The sequence below is a fragment of the Trichogramma pretiosum genome, unplaced genomic scaffold (assembly GCF_000599845.2).
Source record: "Trichogramma pretiosum strain Unisexual culture from Peru unplaced genomic scaffold, Tpre_2.0 scaffold61, whole genome shotgun sequence".
In the NCBI taxonomy this organism is placed as follows: domain Eukaryota; kingdom Metazoa; phylum Arthropoda; class Insecta; order Hymenoptera; family Trichogrammatidae; genus Trichogramma; species Trichogramma pretiosum.
The window spans coordinates 844,538-861,256 of NW_019641638.1; the positions used below are offsets into that span (position 1 = coordinate 844,538).

At 41.7% G+C, this 16,719-nt stretch overlaps 2 protein-coding genes across 2 annotated transcripts in view; one reads left to right on the forward strand and one right to left on the reverse strand.

Annotated features, from left to right (window-relative positions):
- Nucleotides 1–97: 97 nt before the first annotated feature.
- LOC106660598 (G protein-coupled receptor kinase 5) overlaps nucleotides 98–16,719 on the reverse strand; it is a 38,661-nt gene continuing 22,039 nt past the window's right edge. Inside the window, exons 4-9 of the mRNA XM_014383658.2 lie at nucleotides 5,595–6,042; nucleotides 4,382–4,744; nucleotides 2,911–3,454; nucleotides 1,813–1,950; nucleotides 1,346–1,474; nucleotides 98–1,031 (exon numbers count right to left, since the gene is read on the reverse strand). Of these exons, the coding sequence (XP_014239144.1) occupies nucleotides 936–1,031; nucleotides 1,346–1,474; nucleotides 1,813–1,950; nucleotides 2,911–3,454; nucleotides 4,382–4,744; nucleotides 5,595–6,042 (1,718 nt within the window). The 3' untranslated portion in view covers nucleotides 98–935. The remainder of the gene's footprint in view (nucleotides 1,032–1,345; nucleotides 1,475–1,812; nucleotides 1,951–2,910; nucleotides 3,455–4,381; nucleotides 4,745–5,594; nucleotides 6,043–16,719) is intronic.
- On the forward strand, nucleotides 7,617–9,834 carry LOC106660600. The gene is made up of 3 exons (XM_014383660.2): nucleotides 7,617–8,276; nucleotides 8,338–9,024; nucleotides 9,088–9,834. The coding sequence occupies exons 1-3, from the start codon at nucleotides 7,711–7,713 to the stop codon at nucleotides 9,155–9,157; spliced, it is 1,323 nt and encodes a 440-aa protein (XP_014239146.1). The 5' UTR covers nucleotides 7,617–7,710; the 3' UTR covers nucleotides 9,158–9,834.

A 16,719-nucleotide genomic window follows, 5' to 3' on the forward strand; every position in this document is an offset into this window, starting at 1 on the left:
TTCTGTATCATACATATACTTTCGATCGCGCAGCTCGTACATATATACGCTCGAGTTCAAGCACATTTACATATTACAAAAAAAAAAAAAAAAAANATACCAAAAAAAAAAAAAAAAAGAGGAAAGAAAGAAAAATAAATCGAACGATAATTTTATCATTATTCTATTCCTAAAAGTATCGATATTACCGGACGCGGACGCGGGTCATCGAGCTTCCCTTTTTTTTCTATAAGCCTATCTAAGCGTATATAATGCAAATTTATAATCGTAGATAGCCGCGCTCGAAACGGCTATATCCATTTTGTCCATTAACCTCGTATTTTTCCATCTTTTTCTTTTTCGACTGTGTGCAGCAGCAACGACGCGCGCGGTCACACGCATACGATATTTTATTTATACAATATTTATTCTAAAAATTGGTAAAACGCGAAACGCATAAAAGCCGCCGTTGTGTGTTTATATCCTCGTCGTCGTAGTGTGTGTGCGCGCGCTTGAATCTATAAAGATTATTTTATCCGAGAAACGCGCGCAATATTATACAGTATGTAATAATTCGACGCGCTCGAAGTATTGCACGTAAAAAATCAAAAGCCGAAAGTAAAAAAGAAAAATAAATACATCTATACTTCGTGTAAATATTAATAAATAATGATCTAAGCAGTGCCATTGCACTCGTTGCCGAGTGGCTGCTGTCGAAACGTCGTCGTGGTGCCGTTTTTTTCGTTCTGCTGCTGCTGCTTCTTCGACGCTTCGTCGTTGCCGATGACGATCGGTGCTTGCGACTGCGACGTAGACGAAGACGACGACGTTGACGTTGACGACGTAGTTGCTGCGGCTGCTGCTGTCACAGCAGCCGTCGTAGTCGACGACGATGACGAATTGACGGCGGCGGCAGCGGCACTGCCGTTCGTTTCGGCCGAATTATTGATCCTGGATCAGCTGCCCGGCAATTCCAAGCTTTGGTTCTGTCGCAATTCTTGCAAATGGCACTCGGATAGCGGTACTTGTCTCGTTCTCGCGCTCTGCTTCTTCTGTGCGTCGTGCGATAGAGAGAAAAAAAAGAGAAAATTACGTGTGAGGCCTCGGATTTTGCCGCATGTGTAATAATAATAATTGTTTATTCGATCTATCGCGCGGCCGGGACATACGTGACGTCTGTTTGACAAACGCTCGAGGGCAAGAAGAAGAGAGATAGATGGAAGATAAGTGTACACACATATACTCGCGAGCAAACAAGAAAATTAACGCGAGTCGAGTATTCCGTGTATAATTGCATTGAAAATGTCGAGTACGCGCGGTATATCACACGCGTTTATACAGGACGATAACTCTTGGATATACGTACCCTCCGTCGGAACGGGAAGCAGCCTCTGTTTTGATTATTGACCGTCGGATGGTCGATCAGGAGATCCGGCGTGGGCGTGTTGCTGGGGCCGAGGACGTTGAGCTCCTTGAAACACTCCGTCTCTATCATCTGCGCACAACGAGACCAAGCAAAAAGAAAAAAAAAGAAAAAATGAAGATAACGTAAAGCTCGAGTTCAATAATAATCTGAGAAACTCCGCTTTCTCTCTCTCTCTCTCTCTCTCTCTCTCTCTCTGTATCTGCTCCGAGGGGGAGTGCTTGCACGTGATGAATTGTGCTTTCGCATTATATGATATTATACGCATGTGCACCGACATGTGCTGTATAGCACACACACGCTGCACGTTACACAACTCGTGCTTGCGAATAATATAATATTGGCTTTTAGAGAGAGAGAGTGAGAGATAGGTGAAAAAAAAATGAAAATAAAAGTAAAAAAAGGCTCACCTCGTTCTGCCAGGGTATCGACACGCTGCCCGTGTTGAATCGACTGTAGAACGTGTCGTCGGTGGCGTCCAGATTCACGCCCTTAACCGTGGAGAACTGCTCGATGTCCAGCACGTCCTTGGCGTAGACGGCGTGCGGCTGAGAACGAGAAAAATTCATCACGCGATTGTGAATTATTTTTGCGTCTTGCGATTTATATGGATGTATACAATTCGACCGAACAATTAAATCACGCTTATAATATACGGGTTTATACGCGCGTTTAATATAACGATAACTCAATTATCCCCGAAAATACGATTTCGAATTATGCATTTATATCATACGCTCGAGCGTAAGACGTCAAGCAACGACGGCCATAACGAATAATAATAATAACGACGACGACGATGATGATTATACTGCACCATCCACCCCCGTCCGTCGTCCTGCCCTCGCTATATATAGACGCTTAACACACGTGTACAGCACGTTCGTACACAGCAGCGAAGCGCCTCTCTCGGTCTGTCTCGCGGGGCAATAGGATAGATTGATTAAGTTTGCATCAACTTCTGTCCGCGGCTACTACTACTAACCGTTCACGACCCTATTTATATACATAGATATACACGCGATGCTCTCGGACACGCGCTCGGCAGCACCAGGATGCTGCTGACTGGTATATGACCTCGCATATTGATTAGGCTTATAAATTCATAAATTGCATTATATCGGATTATATGTATGTGTGTGTGTGTGTGTGTGCGCTTGGCTGTCCATCTCTATGGAGCTTTCGAGTTTAAAGCTCTCGCGCGTACTCCCGAGAGCATAAGGTAAATATACGGTATACGTATTGGAGCATATATGTGCGCGCGCCCGATTTTCCCCCCGTAATTGAAAGCATATTTTACTTTCCCTCGAAGTTGTCGACAACGAGAGAGAGAGCGGAAAAGAAAAAGAATGTAAATACGACGACGACGAGCACCTGCGAAAAGTTTTTTGCCGCTTTTTCTCCTTTATTTTCAATTCTCTCGCTCGCATTTTTCTTTTCTCCCCCCCTTCCGCCCTCGTTGACGCAAAAGAAAAATCATAAGGGTGAAATCAAACGGTTATACTTACATCCGGCACGAAGGGTGGCTCCCACATGCCCGCCTCGACCCTCTTCCAGTTGAGGCACTGGAAGAAGGCCTGCAGCTTGACCTCCTTGGCGCCGTGCCTGCCGTCTCGGCAGCCCAGCCGCATCTTCGGGCTCTTGGCCAACAGCTGCCTGCACAGAGCCGCCGCCTCCTCCGAGAACTTGGCCGAGTACTTCTCCTGGTCCTCCTTGACGCGCCTGTCCACCTCGTCGCGCTTCACCTTCTCCTTGCGCGCGCGAAACGGCGCCTGGCCCTCGATCATCTCGTACAGCAGACAGCCGAAGCTGAACCAGTCCGGCGAGAAGGTGTACTTCTCGTTGTCGATCACCTCGGGCGCCATGTAGCCGACGGTGCCCACGCGGCCGCGCACCATGTCGCCCTCCGTGATCTCCACGGCGAGGCCGAGATCGCTGATGCGCACGTGGCCGTGATCGTCCAGCAGTATGTTCTCGGGCTTGCAGTCCCGATAGACGATGCCGCGCTGATGCAGATGCTCGAGGCCGCATACCACCTCCGCCGCGTAGAACCTGTGTAATCACGATGCACACGGATAAAAATTATCCCTCTGTTTCTTTGAGGAGCTTCCACAGAAACTATGTCAGAAGGGCTTGATAATATTTTTGTAAATATCTATTGATGATTGTATCAAGCAACAATGAGAGCTTGAACGAAGCTTCATGGAAGTTTGCAAAAAAATTTGCAGAAAACTTTCAAAAAAGCTTTCTTAGGCCATTTATGGTAGTACAAAATTGAAATTATAGAGAGATATCAATGAAACTTAGTACTACTTCTTAATTTGACTCCGAGGTTGGCTCTGTGTTGATTTATAAGTAATTAATATTTCGCGTATTTAACACGGGGTCTTATGAAATTGAAAATTGATTTTCTTTGATTGTTTATCAAACTAGTGAAGAAATATCTTTAAAAGTTTTACGCTAAATATTTCAGAATGACACCGCATAGTTATCAATTAGCGTAAATTTCAAAATTGGTAAAAAATTTTTAGAAAGTTACGATTTTTTCACTAATAGGGTATCTGCATGAAAAAAAAAATCATTGAAATAATTACGTTCTAGTAAAATATACGTATTAAGGAATGTGGGAGTAAAAAAATAAACAATTTTGAACAGTCAAGTATTTTTCAATACGAGAAAAAAATCAAAAAAATTTGAAAATTATTTTGAACTCCAAAAACGATTTTGATTGGTCCGCATGAAGTTGTAATTTTTGAAAAAAAAAAAAGATTCATTGATAATTCATACATGTTGATTTCAAAAATATCATTACTTTTTTTTTATGCAAATACTCTATTATGAAATAATTAAAATTTGTGACGATAAGATGTTGTTTGATCGCAGGGTGATCCCAAAGGTGAGGAAAATGAGACTACTGTGAGTGCGAACGTTTTCAGCTTTTTGAAAGCTTCCAACAGGAGAAAAGGCGCCGCGACTCACCTCGCGCGATTGAGATCGAAGCCGGGCTCTCCACCCATGTTGTAGATGTGAAACTTGAGATCGCCGCCGTTCATGATGGTCAACACGAGGCAGAGCGCGTCCTTGGTCTCGTACGCGTAGGCCAGCGACACGACGAAGCGCGAATTGATCTTCTGCAGGATGTTCTTCTCGATCAGCACCATGGACTCGCCTTTGCGCTTCTTGATGCGCTTCTTCTCCAGCTTCTTGCAGGCGTACATCTTGCCGGTGGCGCGCACCTGGCAGGCGCACACCTCGCCGAAGCCGCCCTTGCCCAGCACCCGATACATGCGGAACGTCTTGTACGTGATCGGCTGTGCCTCCAGCCACTTCCACTGCAGGTACCTATGAAAATTATACAAACAGACAGGTGGGAGGTGAGAAAATCATCGACGAAAATTAAGTTCGATCGATTTCGATCAACTTTTAGACTCGAGACAGTATTTTTGGTATGAAAAAGGAAATTAATTATATAAATTATGACTAATTTGACCAATTATTCTTGTGGTATGTTGCGATATACTTTTGCGTGTAAATTCTATTAATAATATTTTTTATTTCGAAATTTTTTCATCGTATGATTTATAAGAACCACATTCAATTTTCGTAAAACGTGTCATCTCCGTAACCACTCATAAAAATGTTTAAGAGACATTCATCTATTTAATCTCCTGATAGTAATGCTCGACATTTAATGGCTAGTTTCTGGTCAACTAAAACGTTCCTTGGGCATAAAAAAGCCATTAGAACTGGTCAAATATACCAAACGAACGTGCATGTTTTTGGCTATTTTTAATTTTTTATGTTCGGAACGTGCAATGTCAATTAAATTCACTTTATTAATTCGAATATAATAATGGAAGAGACGACGTTCTATAGGAAGTAGAAATTTATACTTATATACACAACCAGCTGACTTATACGATCATTTTGCTAAAGCCACTTGCAGATTTACAGATAAAGGTATTTGCCATCTAGCGGTGAACGTCTAAAGTTGTATTATATTGGTCGCGAACTGGTCCAAAATTTTTCGAGAACATTGTAAACAAGATTGTAAATAGAAAAATCGCCAAAAACAAACCAATAAATGCTTAACGTCTCATAAAAAATTTTAAATATTTATCTTTTAGTTATCAGGCCCATTATTCGTTTCGAGCATTTCCAAAAAAAATCGATATACAACACAATCGCTCACCTGTAAAAGTAGAAGCTGGACTGGAAGGCGGCGAACGGCTCGCCGGCCAGGAAGTTCTTCACCGTCTGCGCGATCTCGGCGAAGATCTCCTTGCCCGCGGCGGTGGTGGTCGCTGAGGTGATCGTGGCCGTGGCGCAGAGCCTCGTCTCGATCTCGCGCAGCAGCTCGTCGTTGAGCACCGCAGCGACGACGACTTCGCCCCCAGCATCGTTACCACTGCCGCCGCTGCCGCCGCCGCTGTTGTTGCCGACCCTCTTGTTGTTGAGATACTGCTCGTAGAGGCGGCGCGCCGTCTCGGCGCGATTCTCGTCCGTCTCGAACTCGTAGTTCTCCACGGCGTCGAGGAACAGTATGTACGAGTGCCAGGCCGGCCGCTTGTCCTGGCAGTACTGCCGGAACAGCAGGCGGCCGATCGGCTGCTGGTCCACCACATAGCTGTACTTGATGTCTGTTGAGTAGAGAGGCAAAAAAAAAAAACAATTATCGTCGAGAAAAATTAAGTTCGAGTTTCATTAGCGAAATGGCGTACGTGTGTTTGTTAACAGGGGGGGTCCCAGCAAATAGTACACGCGATTACGAGAGCACACTCGACGATAGAGGCAATTTCTGGCATTCCTAACACGTAGCAATCTTGTATGTGTGGAATATATTTTAATAAAAGCCGCGCGCAGCTTTCTCGGGGCTACGTAATGATCCTCCCCGCGTGTACCCGCGTATGCGTGAATTCGCCGAATGTAAAACTGAGCGAACACCCCGGCCCCATTTGCATTTGCAGTCGTGGAGCATCGTATATAGCGAGTTGGCTTTCTCTCTCTCTCTCTTCATCTCATCGCATCGCAGCGAAGGCAGCAGGGGCGGGTCTGCGTTCACGAATTCTCGAGCTCTCGCTCGTATATATATACGCTCATTGAAGAGAGAGAGAGAGAAAGGCTGAGCGAATTTCCAATGTACACTACTCCGCAGCAGCAGCAGCTCAGTCTGGCAATCAGGCAGGCAGCTCCTGAGAGTTTGATATTTCAGGGCGCGCGCGGGCGGAGAGCTTGCGGTGCGTGTGCTTTCTAATTGAAGCCATATACATTCTTGAGGCATCGCGCGAGGCCTATATAACCGCCTGTATATATACGCCTATATAGCTCTCGCTCTCGCACCTTAAAGAGCAAGTTCAAAGGGTTATCGTTTCCAAGTTTATCGTTGGAAGTCTCTCTCTCTCTCTTTGCTCAGCGCCACATCGACGTTTTTCTAAGATGCTCTCTATATTGGCAACGCGTTTGATCAAGTTCGAGTGCGGCCAAGAGTTCTTCTCTCTTTCTACCGGGCTTTAATCGATCCGATCGAAATCTATTATTTATGTATATAGCGTACGTCGCGCTACCAGCAGCTCTATCTTACACCGCGGTCCTCGAACTCCGCTCCAGATTTTTGCAAACAGCTCTGGTTGTTTTTTTTTTCGATTTATTTCGAACTACGAGCGCGCGCGCGTATTTACACTATATAATACAAGGTATAACTTTTCCCAGATAACTATTTACATCCGAGAAATGCACGCTAAAATTAGGATTTTGTTTGTATCAATTTTATTAATTTTATCTATCTTTGCTCCGTGATTTTATGATAAGATTTAAATTGACAATCAGATACAAGTATCTGTAGCGCCTTTTAAATACCCTTGAAAAAAAATCTAAGGACCTAATCTGACTTGAATCTGCAATAAAAAATGGGGGTCACCGTGAAAAAAAAATGATTTTTCTCAATATTTTGTTGTCTGTAACTTTGAGGTTAGGTTCAAGGTCAAATTCAAAGTCACCCATCGATTCCCCGTCAAAAAATACATAAAATACATGGATTTGTGAATTTTTTCAAACTTTTTCATCATTTTTATCGTCAAGAATCAAATTTTTAAGTTTTTCATATTTATATTTTTCAACTGTTTTGTTTGTATTCTAACATTATTGACCATCGAAACACGATGTTGACCTCAAGAAGAGTAAATTTGTTCAACTTTTATATTAGTGTTGATAGAAATGTGATTATTGTCGGATGTCTCACACTTCAAATTGTGATATTCAAATAGAAATATATTGTTTGATCGGGGCCAGAAGATTTTGACAGGGAAAAAATGTCGATAACTTCAGTGAAGTATGAATACTTTCTTACGAAAATTCGGGCTGAATTGCTTATTAATATGGTCGATTATTTAAATCTCAACGAAATTGAAGAAGAACAATTAGAGGATAAAAATATCTTAAAGAATATAGTACGGGAGGGAATGGGAAAATTTGTGGGAATTAAACGAACTTTGTTGTATTTAAAGGCGTTTAAAAGTATGATTCTAAATTTTAAGATTGATTATTTGAAGACGGTAAATTTGTACCGATTAAATTATGGTATACTGGCCGTCGCTTGTGTTGAATATATCCTGTACCCCAACCAAAATTATGAGCAATATTTGATGATATATGATTGCAGCAAACAGACTGCAGAGAAGCTGTATAATAAGCTATGTAATTTTCCATACATTCAGAAACAAACAGTGGATATAGTTAAATCAGCTAGATCTTTTTTTCAATGGCAGAGCTTATTATGCAAGCCGGGCTACTTGAAAACAATAAGAGAATATTTAAGAAAAATAGAGATCAACAATGACGAGTTATCTTTCATTAAAGACACTTCGATTCAAGTGATGTGAGTAAATACTTTCAAAATTTAAATAAAAGTTTTCGTTAAAATTATATTCAATTTTCAGACGCGATAATAAAGTACAGCAGTCTCGTTCATCTACGCGAGCAGGTTCATTGTCAAACACTGCTCCTAAACCAGGCTCATCGAAATCAGTGAAGCTTAAATTGACTTCATATAAGCGTCGCAGCAATTTTACTTTAATAACAAAAGAATATTTTTTTAACAAACGCCATGTAAACGCTATTATGAATTTACACGAATATTTAATTGCCGAGGAAATTGAAGAAGATTATTTAGAGGATAAGAGTATTTTATGGGATATGCTGCGAAGGGCGATGAAGATATTTCCTAATCGTGAACCAGCCAAATCAGAATTCAACGCGTTTAAAAGTACGCTTCTTACTTTTAATATTGATTATCTGAAGACGGTAAATTTGTATCGATTAAATTATGGCATACTGGTCGTTGCTTGCATCGAATATGCCATGTATCCCGACGAACATAATGAAAAATATAGAAAGATCTATCGCTGTGACAAATACTGCGCGACCAAGTATTATAATGAACTGTGTGGTCTTCCAGAACGAGAGAAACAAGACTCATTCACAGTTAAATCATCTAGATCTTTTTTTTTTAACAATATTTTTCTAACCAAACCTGTGTGCTTGGAAGCAATAAGATCTTACTTGCAACACATTGAAATCGGTAATGATGAATTAAAGTATATAAGAGACACTTCAATTCAAGTAATGTGAGTAAATACTTTCAAATTTTAAATAAAATTTTTCATTCTTAAGTTATATTCAATTTTTAGACGCGATAATGCTGCTAAAAACAGAGTTGAGCAATCGCCAAATATTATTGATCCGATCGAAGATCATTAACTTTGCCCAAGAACGATCAGTAGCTTCGTCTATCGATGCCGGATACATTGACGGTAAAATATGCTTATTCATCAGTGGTATCAAAAACTTTATAGCCAGCGAAAAATTGTAGAAGTTCGCGGTCATTTTGTGTATAATTAAGTGTTTACATTATCAAAAGGAAAAGCCGTAATTTTACAGAAAAAAGATATGAAAAAGTTTGCTAAAGAAGATATCGATAATACTGCCTACTGTCTGAGTTCAGATTTGACATGAGAATGTTTCTCAAATGCAATAGCATAAGCAATAATTACTAGACTACATTTTTTTCAATATAATGTAATTTATCTTTTGATCCCATTTCATACAACTGTATTTTATTGATAAAATTTTTAACTAGCATGCAAGAATTTACCATTTTTTATTTAATATTATCCGCGGGGCGGCGGCGACATCTGCGCGACGGTGACTATGTGCACGCTGCTGCGAGTACCCGAAATTTTGGCCCTTTTACAATTAAAACTTTCCTCCAATGGGTCGCACGAACAAGAGAGAGAGAGAGAGAGAAGTGCACACAGGAGCCAACGCCTAATTCTCCCGAGCGCCGCCCGTGTGCAGCTGCGACGTGTACACGTGCGCGACGACGACTCGCAAACTCGTCGCTATAATGTATAGCGTTTCGAGAAAATTCGAATGAAAAATCGCGTATTGCAATTAATGTACGTTCGAATAAACTACTTTCGATTAAAACAAAATATTCGATAATTTCTTGTCGTGATGGTCTCCTTACTTAGCGAAGAAAATTATTTTCGCACAAATGATTATGTTCGACGAGAAAACTTAACTTGTATAAGAGAAATGGCTAGGAAGAATTAATCGGCTAACCGCTTATTTCTAGAACTCAACCTTTTCTCTTGTGATTTTCAAATATTCGGACGCACGCCACCTAGCGGTAAATTACAGGCACAATTTGATACTTCTTTCGATAAGGACGAGGCTCGTACTAAAGAAATAAAAATGCTCGATAGATATTAATTGGAGTACCAAAAATAAGCTCGATGCACATCGTCGCGAGTAAGTTTTCTACCGCGTATAATTCGAAAAAGGTGTTACATTCCGAGTGAAATATCTCACGTTTCTATCGTACACACGACGGAGAGAGCCAGGACACTTCAAGAAATTCGCCCCTTAGAAGTTCGACGCGTGCAGCCGGTGACTTTCATACGTTCGCAATTTTATATACGTATCGTAAATATATAGCTGCGAGGTGCACAATTGGCGAAAGCTGCCGCCGCCACTGCTGCTGCTGCTGCTCTCCCCGGCTTATCGCGTGTCGACGCGCGTAGATATCTATATATGTATGTATGTACTCTTTGACCTCGTCCGCAAGGGAAAGTGCTATACGGCGTATATATAATATAGTATAGCTACGCGCTATTTTCATTCTCTCCACCCACGACCACGTCGCTTAACCCTTGCTTGCTTGCTCTCTAAAAGCGCGCGAGTTTAAACATTTTTTTTCTCTCCTTTTTTTTTTTTACTTCGCGGGAACTAAATTTGCGCCGCGCGCACGGAGCTTCATTATTAACTTCGCGCGCGCGAGCGAGAAAAGCTTTTGCCGCTGCCGCGCGACGTTATAAGGCGGAATGTAATCGAATAGATCATCGTAACGTATAGCCACCCGTGCTAGCTACTGCTGCTGCTGCTGGAGGTGTGTATACATGCTATACTTTCATCTAGAGGCTGCTGCTGCTGCTGGGAAAAGCTCATAATTCAATGCGAATCCTTTCACCTTGGCAAACACAAATTTTCCATTAAAGCTCGCGGCGAGCTTGCACGCTATGTACTGTACGCCGCGGCGGCGGTAATACACACGTACGGGCGAAAGCAGAGAGAGAGAGAGAGAGAGCGTAGAAATAAGGTGTTAAAAAAAAGCTTCTTACGTGGCAAGCACGTGTGTGTGTGCTTGCACGCCAGAAGCCGCGAGATAGAAAACTCATCAAGCTTTTATACGTTGGGTATATACATTATAACGAGGCGCTCTAGCTAGTCTAGCTCGAGCTTCGAGCTAGCTGCTGTTTTATTATATAAGTGTGTATAAGCCCATAATTACACTCGTGAGAGCTGAGTGAGTGCAGCAGAGAGCAAGTGGCAAACGATTTTCTTTATCGCGCGCGCGCTCGCGTCGTCGTCGTCGCCGAGTATAAACACAGCGCAGCGCTGTGGCACTCGCCTTATAACCATATAACGCAGCTTTCGAAGAAACACACGTATATACATAGAGAGAGACTTAGCGAGACGAGTTGCGACGGCGAAAATGGAGAAAGCTTATATACACCGCAGCAGCAGCAGCAGCAGGTGCAAAAACCTCATTATCTTTTCACTTATATAAGTCAAACAACGAGAAACTGTAACGCGCGCGCGCGAAAGATATCGTCTCCTGCCGCGTACACGTAGTTTTCATTTGTATTATATACGCTGGTTACGTTATAATACAGAAGTTTCGTCCTTGGCACTTGTTCTCCGTGCGCTCTATATCCTTTACGAAACGTCAAATATCATATATAGGCATGTATACAGATCGGGAGAGAATACGTAAGAGACGCGCGTGAAAATTGAATGAATAAAAGCTCGACACGCGCGTGTAGCAGCAGCAGCAGCTAGAGCAGCAGCTAGAGTAGCCGAACCATATTTCGAGAAATAAAGCAGCGATAAAAATTCACGAGCACGATCGCTCCGAAGGCAACACCGTATACACATATATTCCTCTGCTCCATATGTATGTATGTATGCGCGCGCCCGAGCGCCGCGTGTATATATAAGGCATGTAGACGCATGGCAAACACTCGCGGGGCGACATGTAGACGCATTATTATGACGTTGAAAAATGAGAACGCGAAGCAGCAGCAGCAGAAAAAAAACAGACGTTCGAGCGCGTATCGTTGCGTAATGCTAATACTACTTTTTTTGTCGGCTAGTAACAACACACAAGTGCGTGCGTATATTCCGATGAAAAGCTTCGCGCGAATATGCGCGCAGCTGCGATAATGGCAATTTCTCTAAATTTGTTGCAATAAAAAAACCATTTCTCGAGCTGCCGCCAACCGGAGAGTGAGATTTGCGTACGCGAGCTTAACGCCTGCTTCGGCTGCTGCACCCCCGACGTCGCAACGTTTCTCGTTTCGCTGTGTGACAGCAGTAGTGGTAGTTCGGCGCGAAGGATAAAAATCAGCGGTTTTTCCTGGCTCGCGCGCGCGCAAAAACTTGCAGCAACGGCAGCAGCGTCGGAGCTTCGTTTACCCTTTATTTCGTTTTTTTTTTTATCTCTTCGCGTCGTTATATACTAAACGTACGAGCCGCAGCCAGCAAAAGAGGAAAAAAGAAAAAGGGAAGAGAGAGAGAGAGAGAAAGAGTTAGGGAACATTTTTCTAGCCTAGAAAACGCGCCGTGCACGTGTATGTTAGGGTGGTCCACTTTTTCAAAAATTTTTTTAATCTTGGGGGATCCAACGGAATCTGAAAGTTTAAGGTTTAAAATGAATTTTCCCGTAAAGTAGAGCTAAAAAAAATGATTTTAGATGGTGTCGATGGATTTTTGAAGTTTTTTTTTTGACGTAAAAAAATCGCAGCCGACAGGAGGCACTTCGATAGTTTGCCAGATTTTCTATAAAGCCATAATGGGTTTTGTGAATACATTTTCTTTTGTATTTTTTGCCGTAGAATCGAATGCCATCATTAGTTTTGGGCTATAAAAACGATTTCAGTGAAAAAATTGCGATTTTTGAATTTTTTTCTGTTGAAAAATCGAAAAATTCGTCTTTTCACGTCTGGCAAATGAACAAAAAAAATCGTAGAAGCTTTTAATCTACGGATTTAGTTAGGAAATTTCATAACGAATCGAAGCCCGTCGTCGGTTTTTGCCTACAAAATTATTTTAAGTCATAAAATTGCGATTTTCCGTAGCTATGATTACGAAAAAAATCGAAAGATGCGCCTTTTAGCGTGTTAACATACACTGAATGTAGCTGTGAGCATTTTAACATGGTTTTTAATGGGATTTTTGGCGTAGAATCGAATGGCGTTGTTACTTTTACGCTACAAATCCATTTTCAACGAGAAATCGCTCCTTTTTGAATTTTTAAACATGAAAAATGACCATTAGGCGCCAGAAAATCAACTAAATAGTCTAGTAAGTATTCAAACATGTTATTTGTCGGGATTTTTTTCGTGGTATCGAATTTTGTTGTTACTTTTACTCTTTTAATTTATTTTCAGCAACAAATTGCCTTTTTTGTAGTTTTACTAACGCAAAATATCGAAAAATGCTACTTTTGGCAACGTAAAAATTTATAAAATTATCTGATCATATTTCTTTTATAAGTAAAAGAACGTGATCCAAATAAGGCAATTTGTTGCTGAAAATAAATTAAAAGAGTAAAAGTAACAACAAAATTCGATACCACGAAAAAAATCCCGACAAATAACATGTTTGAATACTTACTAGACTATTTAGTTGATTTTCTGGCGCCTAATGGTCATTTTTCATGTTTAAAAATTCAAAAAGGAGCGATTTCTCGTTGAAAATGGATTTGTAGCGTAAAAGTAACAACGCCATTCGATTCTACGCCAAAAATCCCATTAAAAACCATGTTAAAATGCTCACAGCTACATTCAGTGTATGTTAACACGCTAAAAGGCGCATCTTTCGATTTTTTTCGTAATCATAGCTACGGAAAATCGCAATTTTATGACTTAAAATAATTTTGTAGGCAAAAACCGACGACGGGCTTCGATTCGTTATGAAATTTCCTAACTAAATCCGTAGATTAAAAGCTTCTACGATTTTTTTTGTTCATTTGCCAGACGTGAAAAGACGAATTTTTCGATTTTTCAACAGAAAAAAATTCAAAAATCGCAATTTTTTCACTGAAATCGTTTTTATAGCCCAAAACTAATGATGGCATTCGATTCTACGGCAAAAAATACAAAAGAAAATGTATTCACAAAACCCATTATGGCTTTATAGAAAATCTGGCAAACTATCGAAGTGCCTCCTGTCGGCTGCGATTTTTTTACGTCAAAAAAAAAACTTCAAAAATCCATCGACACCATCTAAAATCATTTTTTTTAGCTCTACTTTACGGGAAAATTCATTTTAAACCTTAAACTTTCAGATTCCGTTGGATCCCCCAAGATTAAAAAAATTTTTGAAAAAGTGGACCACCCTAGTGTATGTATGTATATTTAAATACCTGGCCGACGAGATATACGATGCGAATAGTTTTTTCCGCGCGCGGCTCTCGTGTTTTTCTTTTGTGCGGCCGACTGCTGCTGCTACAGCTACAGCTGCAGCTATACACAGCGCATCTCTCCGCTCTACGCTCGCGTCCAATCGAATATATCGTAAATAACATTTCCGAATGTTTTCTTCGTTTCCTCCTATTTTACTCTTCCCTTTTTTTTTCGTTTCGTTCGTTGCTGCGCTTTCTCTCTCTCACTCTCTCGCTCGCTTGTGCCTCTTTCGTAATTTTATTTTTACCGCACGCCGAAAGAATAATTGTTTTTACCCAGAGCGTACACACTTACGATGCTTCGCGCTTGGAGAGATCGAGAGCAAATTTTCCCAACTTTTATGCAAGCTCCGGTGTACGTGTGTGTGTGTATACATACTCTGCGCAGTGCATCTGAAATTTGCATGGTACATAACGTATACATAGACACACAGAGTCATGGTCGTGTGTGCAACAGTTACGCCGCAGCTTCAACTTTATAATCCAAGCTCGCTCGCTCGCTCGCGCCAAGCACCCCCGCACGAGCTTGTAAAGTTTGAAAATTTATCTGATGCAATACAATGTGAGCTTGTGATTTGTCTCTCTCTCTCTCTCTATGCTACGCGTCCTATGTACGTTATACCATCTCGTAAAATACATCCCAAAATTTTACCTCTTTCCTATCTCTCTCTCTCTCGCGTTGAATAAGAAAAGCGGCCGATTCGTTGGTAAAGATTACGTATATAATTGCGTCTATCGCACGCGGGGGTGAGCTTGCAGCAACGAGCCCTCTGACCCCGGAGTAAAGCTCGCAATTCGAAAGCTGCTCCATACATCATCCACGCTGTAGGTCGTACTATACAGAGTGAGAGAGAGAGAGAGATGCGAAATCTCGGATCAAGCAGCGCGCAACTCGATATATAATTAAACGCGTTTATTTATTTGTATGTATAAGCTCGTCTAAAATCGATCCTCCTCTTCCTATACGGAATACGGAACACACAGATACGTGTGTATGTGTGTGTGCTTGCGCTGTGCGCGTCAAGCTGCACGGAACACAGCGCGCACAAAGCGTGGATTTATATATATAATGCGTACATCGAGCAGGGCGTGTTGTAGTACGGTATACGTGTGATACGGCGACGAAAGTTCACGTACACTGCACTCACACCGATGCTCGAGCTGGAATATATGCGTGCGACACAGGAACACGGTGCAGAGAGAGGATCCTGATGTTGCTGCTGCGTCGCTGCTGCACTGGCACGTAATCCCCCGGAGATCAGTTTGCAATATTACAGCGATATAATGCTGCTGCTGCTGTTGCTGCTGCTGCTACTGCAGCAGCTGCATCCGTATAGCCGTAACGAGACGCGCACACAGAGAGCAAGAGAGAGAGAGGGATATTATTGAACTGCCTTCGGGATAAAATATTAAAAGCTCCGCGACGAGCAGAGAGAGATAGAGCGAGTGAAAAAAAATATATATATAATTGAAACGTGCGTTGCGTGATACTGCTCTGCCCTGGCAAAATCAATCTATATGTATATATAGAGTCAATATAATATATAATAATATAATACAAAACGGCATACAATCGGCTATCCACGTATAAAAAGCTTCCTCCCTTTCCTTTCACCCCGTCACCGCGCTGCAGCTGCCCGTGTCAATTTGCAGTAAAAATTAATCGAGCGCCATTACCCTCTCGCAAGCTCCCGTACGCGCGCGCGCGAAATTAATGCAAACGTAAACAAGTTAACCCGTGCGCGTTGAAGCTTTTATAACAACGTGTAAATGGAAAAAGGGATTCTCGCAATTTTCCCTTCGCCCTACATATAGCTCGAGCGCGTAGTTTGCCCTTCTTCTTTTATTTTTATTTTATTTTATTTTATCTCTTTTAGAGCTCTTCTTTTCATTTCTTTCTCTCCTTCTTTTTTTATTCTGCTGCTCCTCCTCGCGCGGTGCGTAAAACGACGCGTATACACATGGTATGGCAGATATAATATTTATTCATCTGTAATTGCCACTTAAAATAATACCAGCGTGCTGCTGCACAGTACGCGCGTTTATGTGTACATACAGCTCTCTTTTTTTTTTTTACATATCATTTATTCCGCTGTAGCCGTCGCACAGCCGGAGCCGCGTCGAAATCGGGAACTTCGGGCACGATTTAATTGACAAAAGCTCTGCCCTCGTAATATGTACATTACACGCCCGGCGCAATAATGTACGTATACTCGTTCGGAGCTCGCTCGAGCGCCAATTAACGATATATTATTCGCTTCTATTATTATGTACTCAAAATTTCTAGCTAGTC

Coding starts and splice junctions, on each gene's coding strand:
- LOC106660600 (XM_014383660.2), top strand. CDS start 7,711: ATGTCGATAACTTCAGTGAAGTATGAATACTTTCTTACGAAAATTCGG. Junction 8,277..8,337: donor GACACTTCGATTCAAGTGAT/GTGAGTAAATAC, acceptor TTCAATTTTCAG/ACGCGATAATAAAGTACAGC. Junction 9,025..9,087: donor GACACTTCAATTCAAGTAAT/GTGAGTAAATAC, acceptor TTCAATTTTTAG/ACGCGATAATGCTGCTAAAA.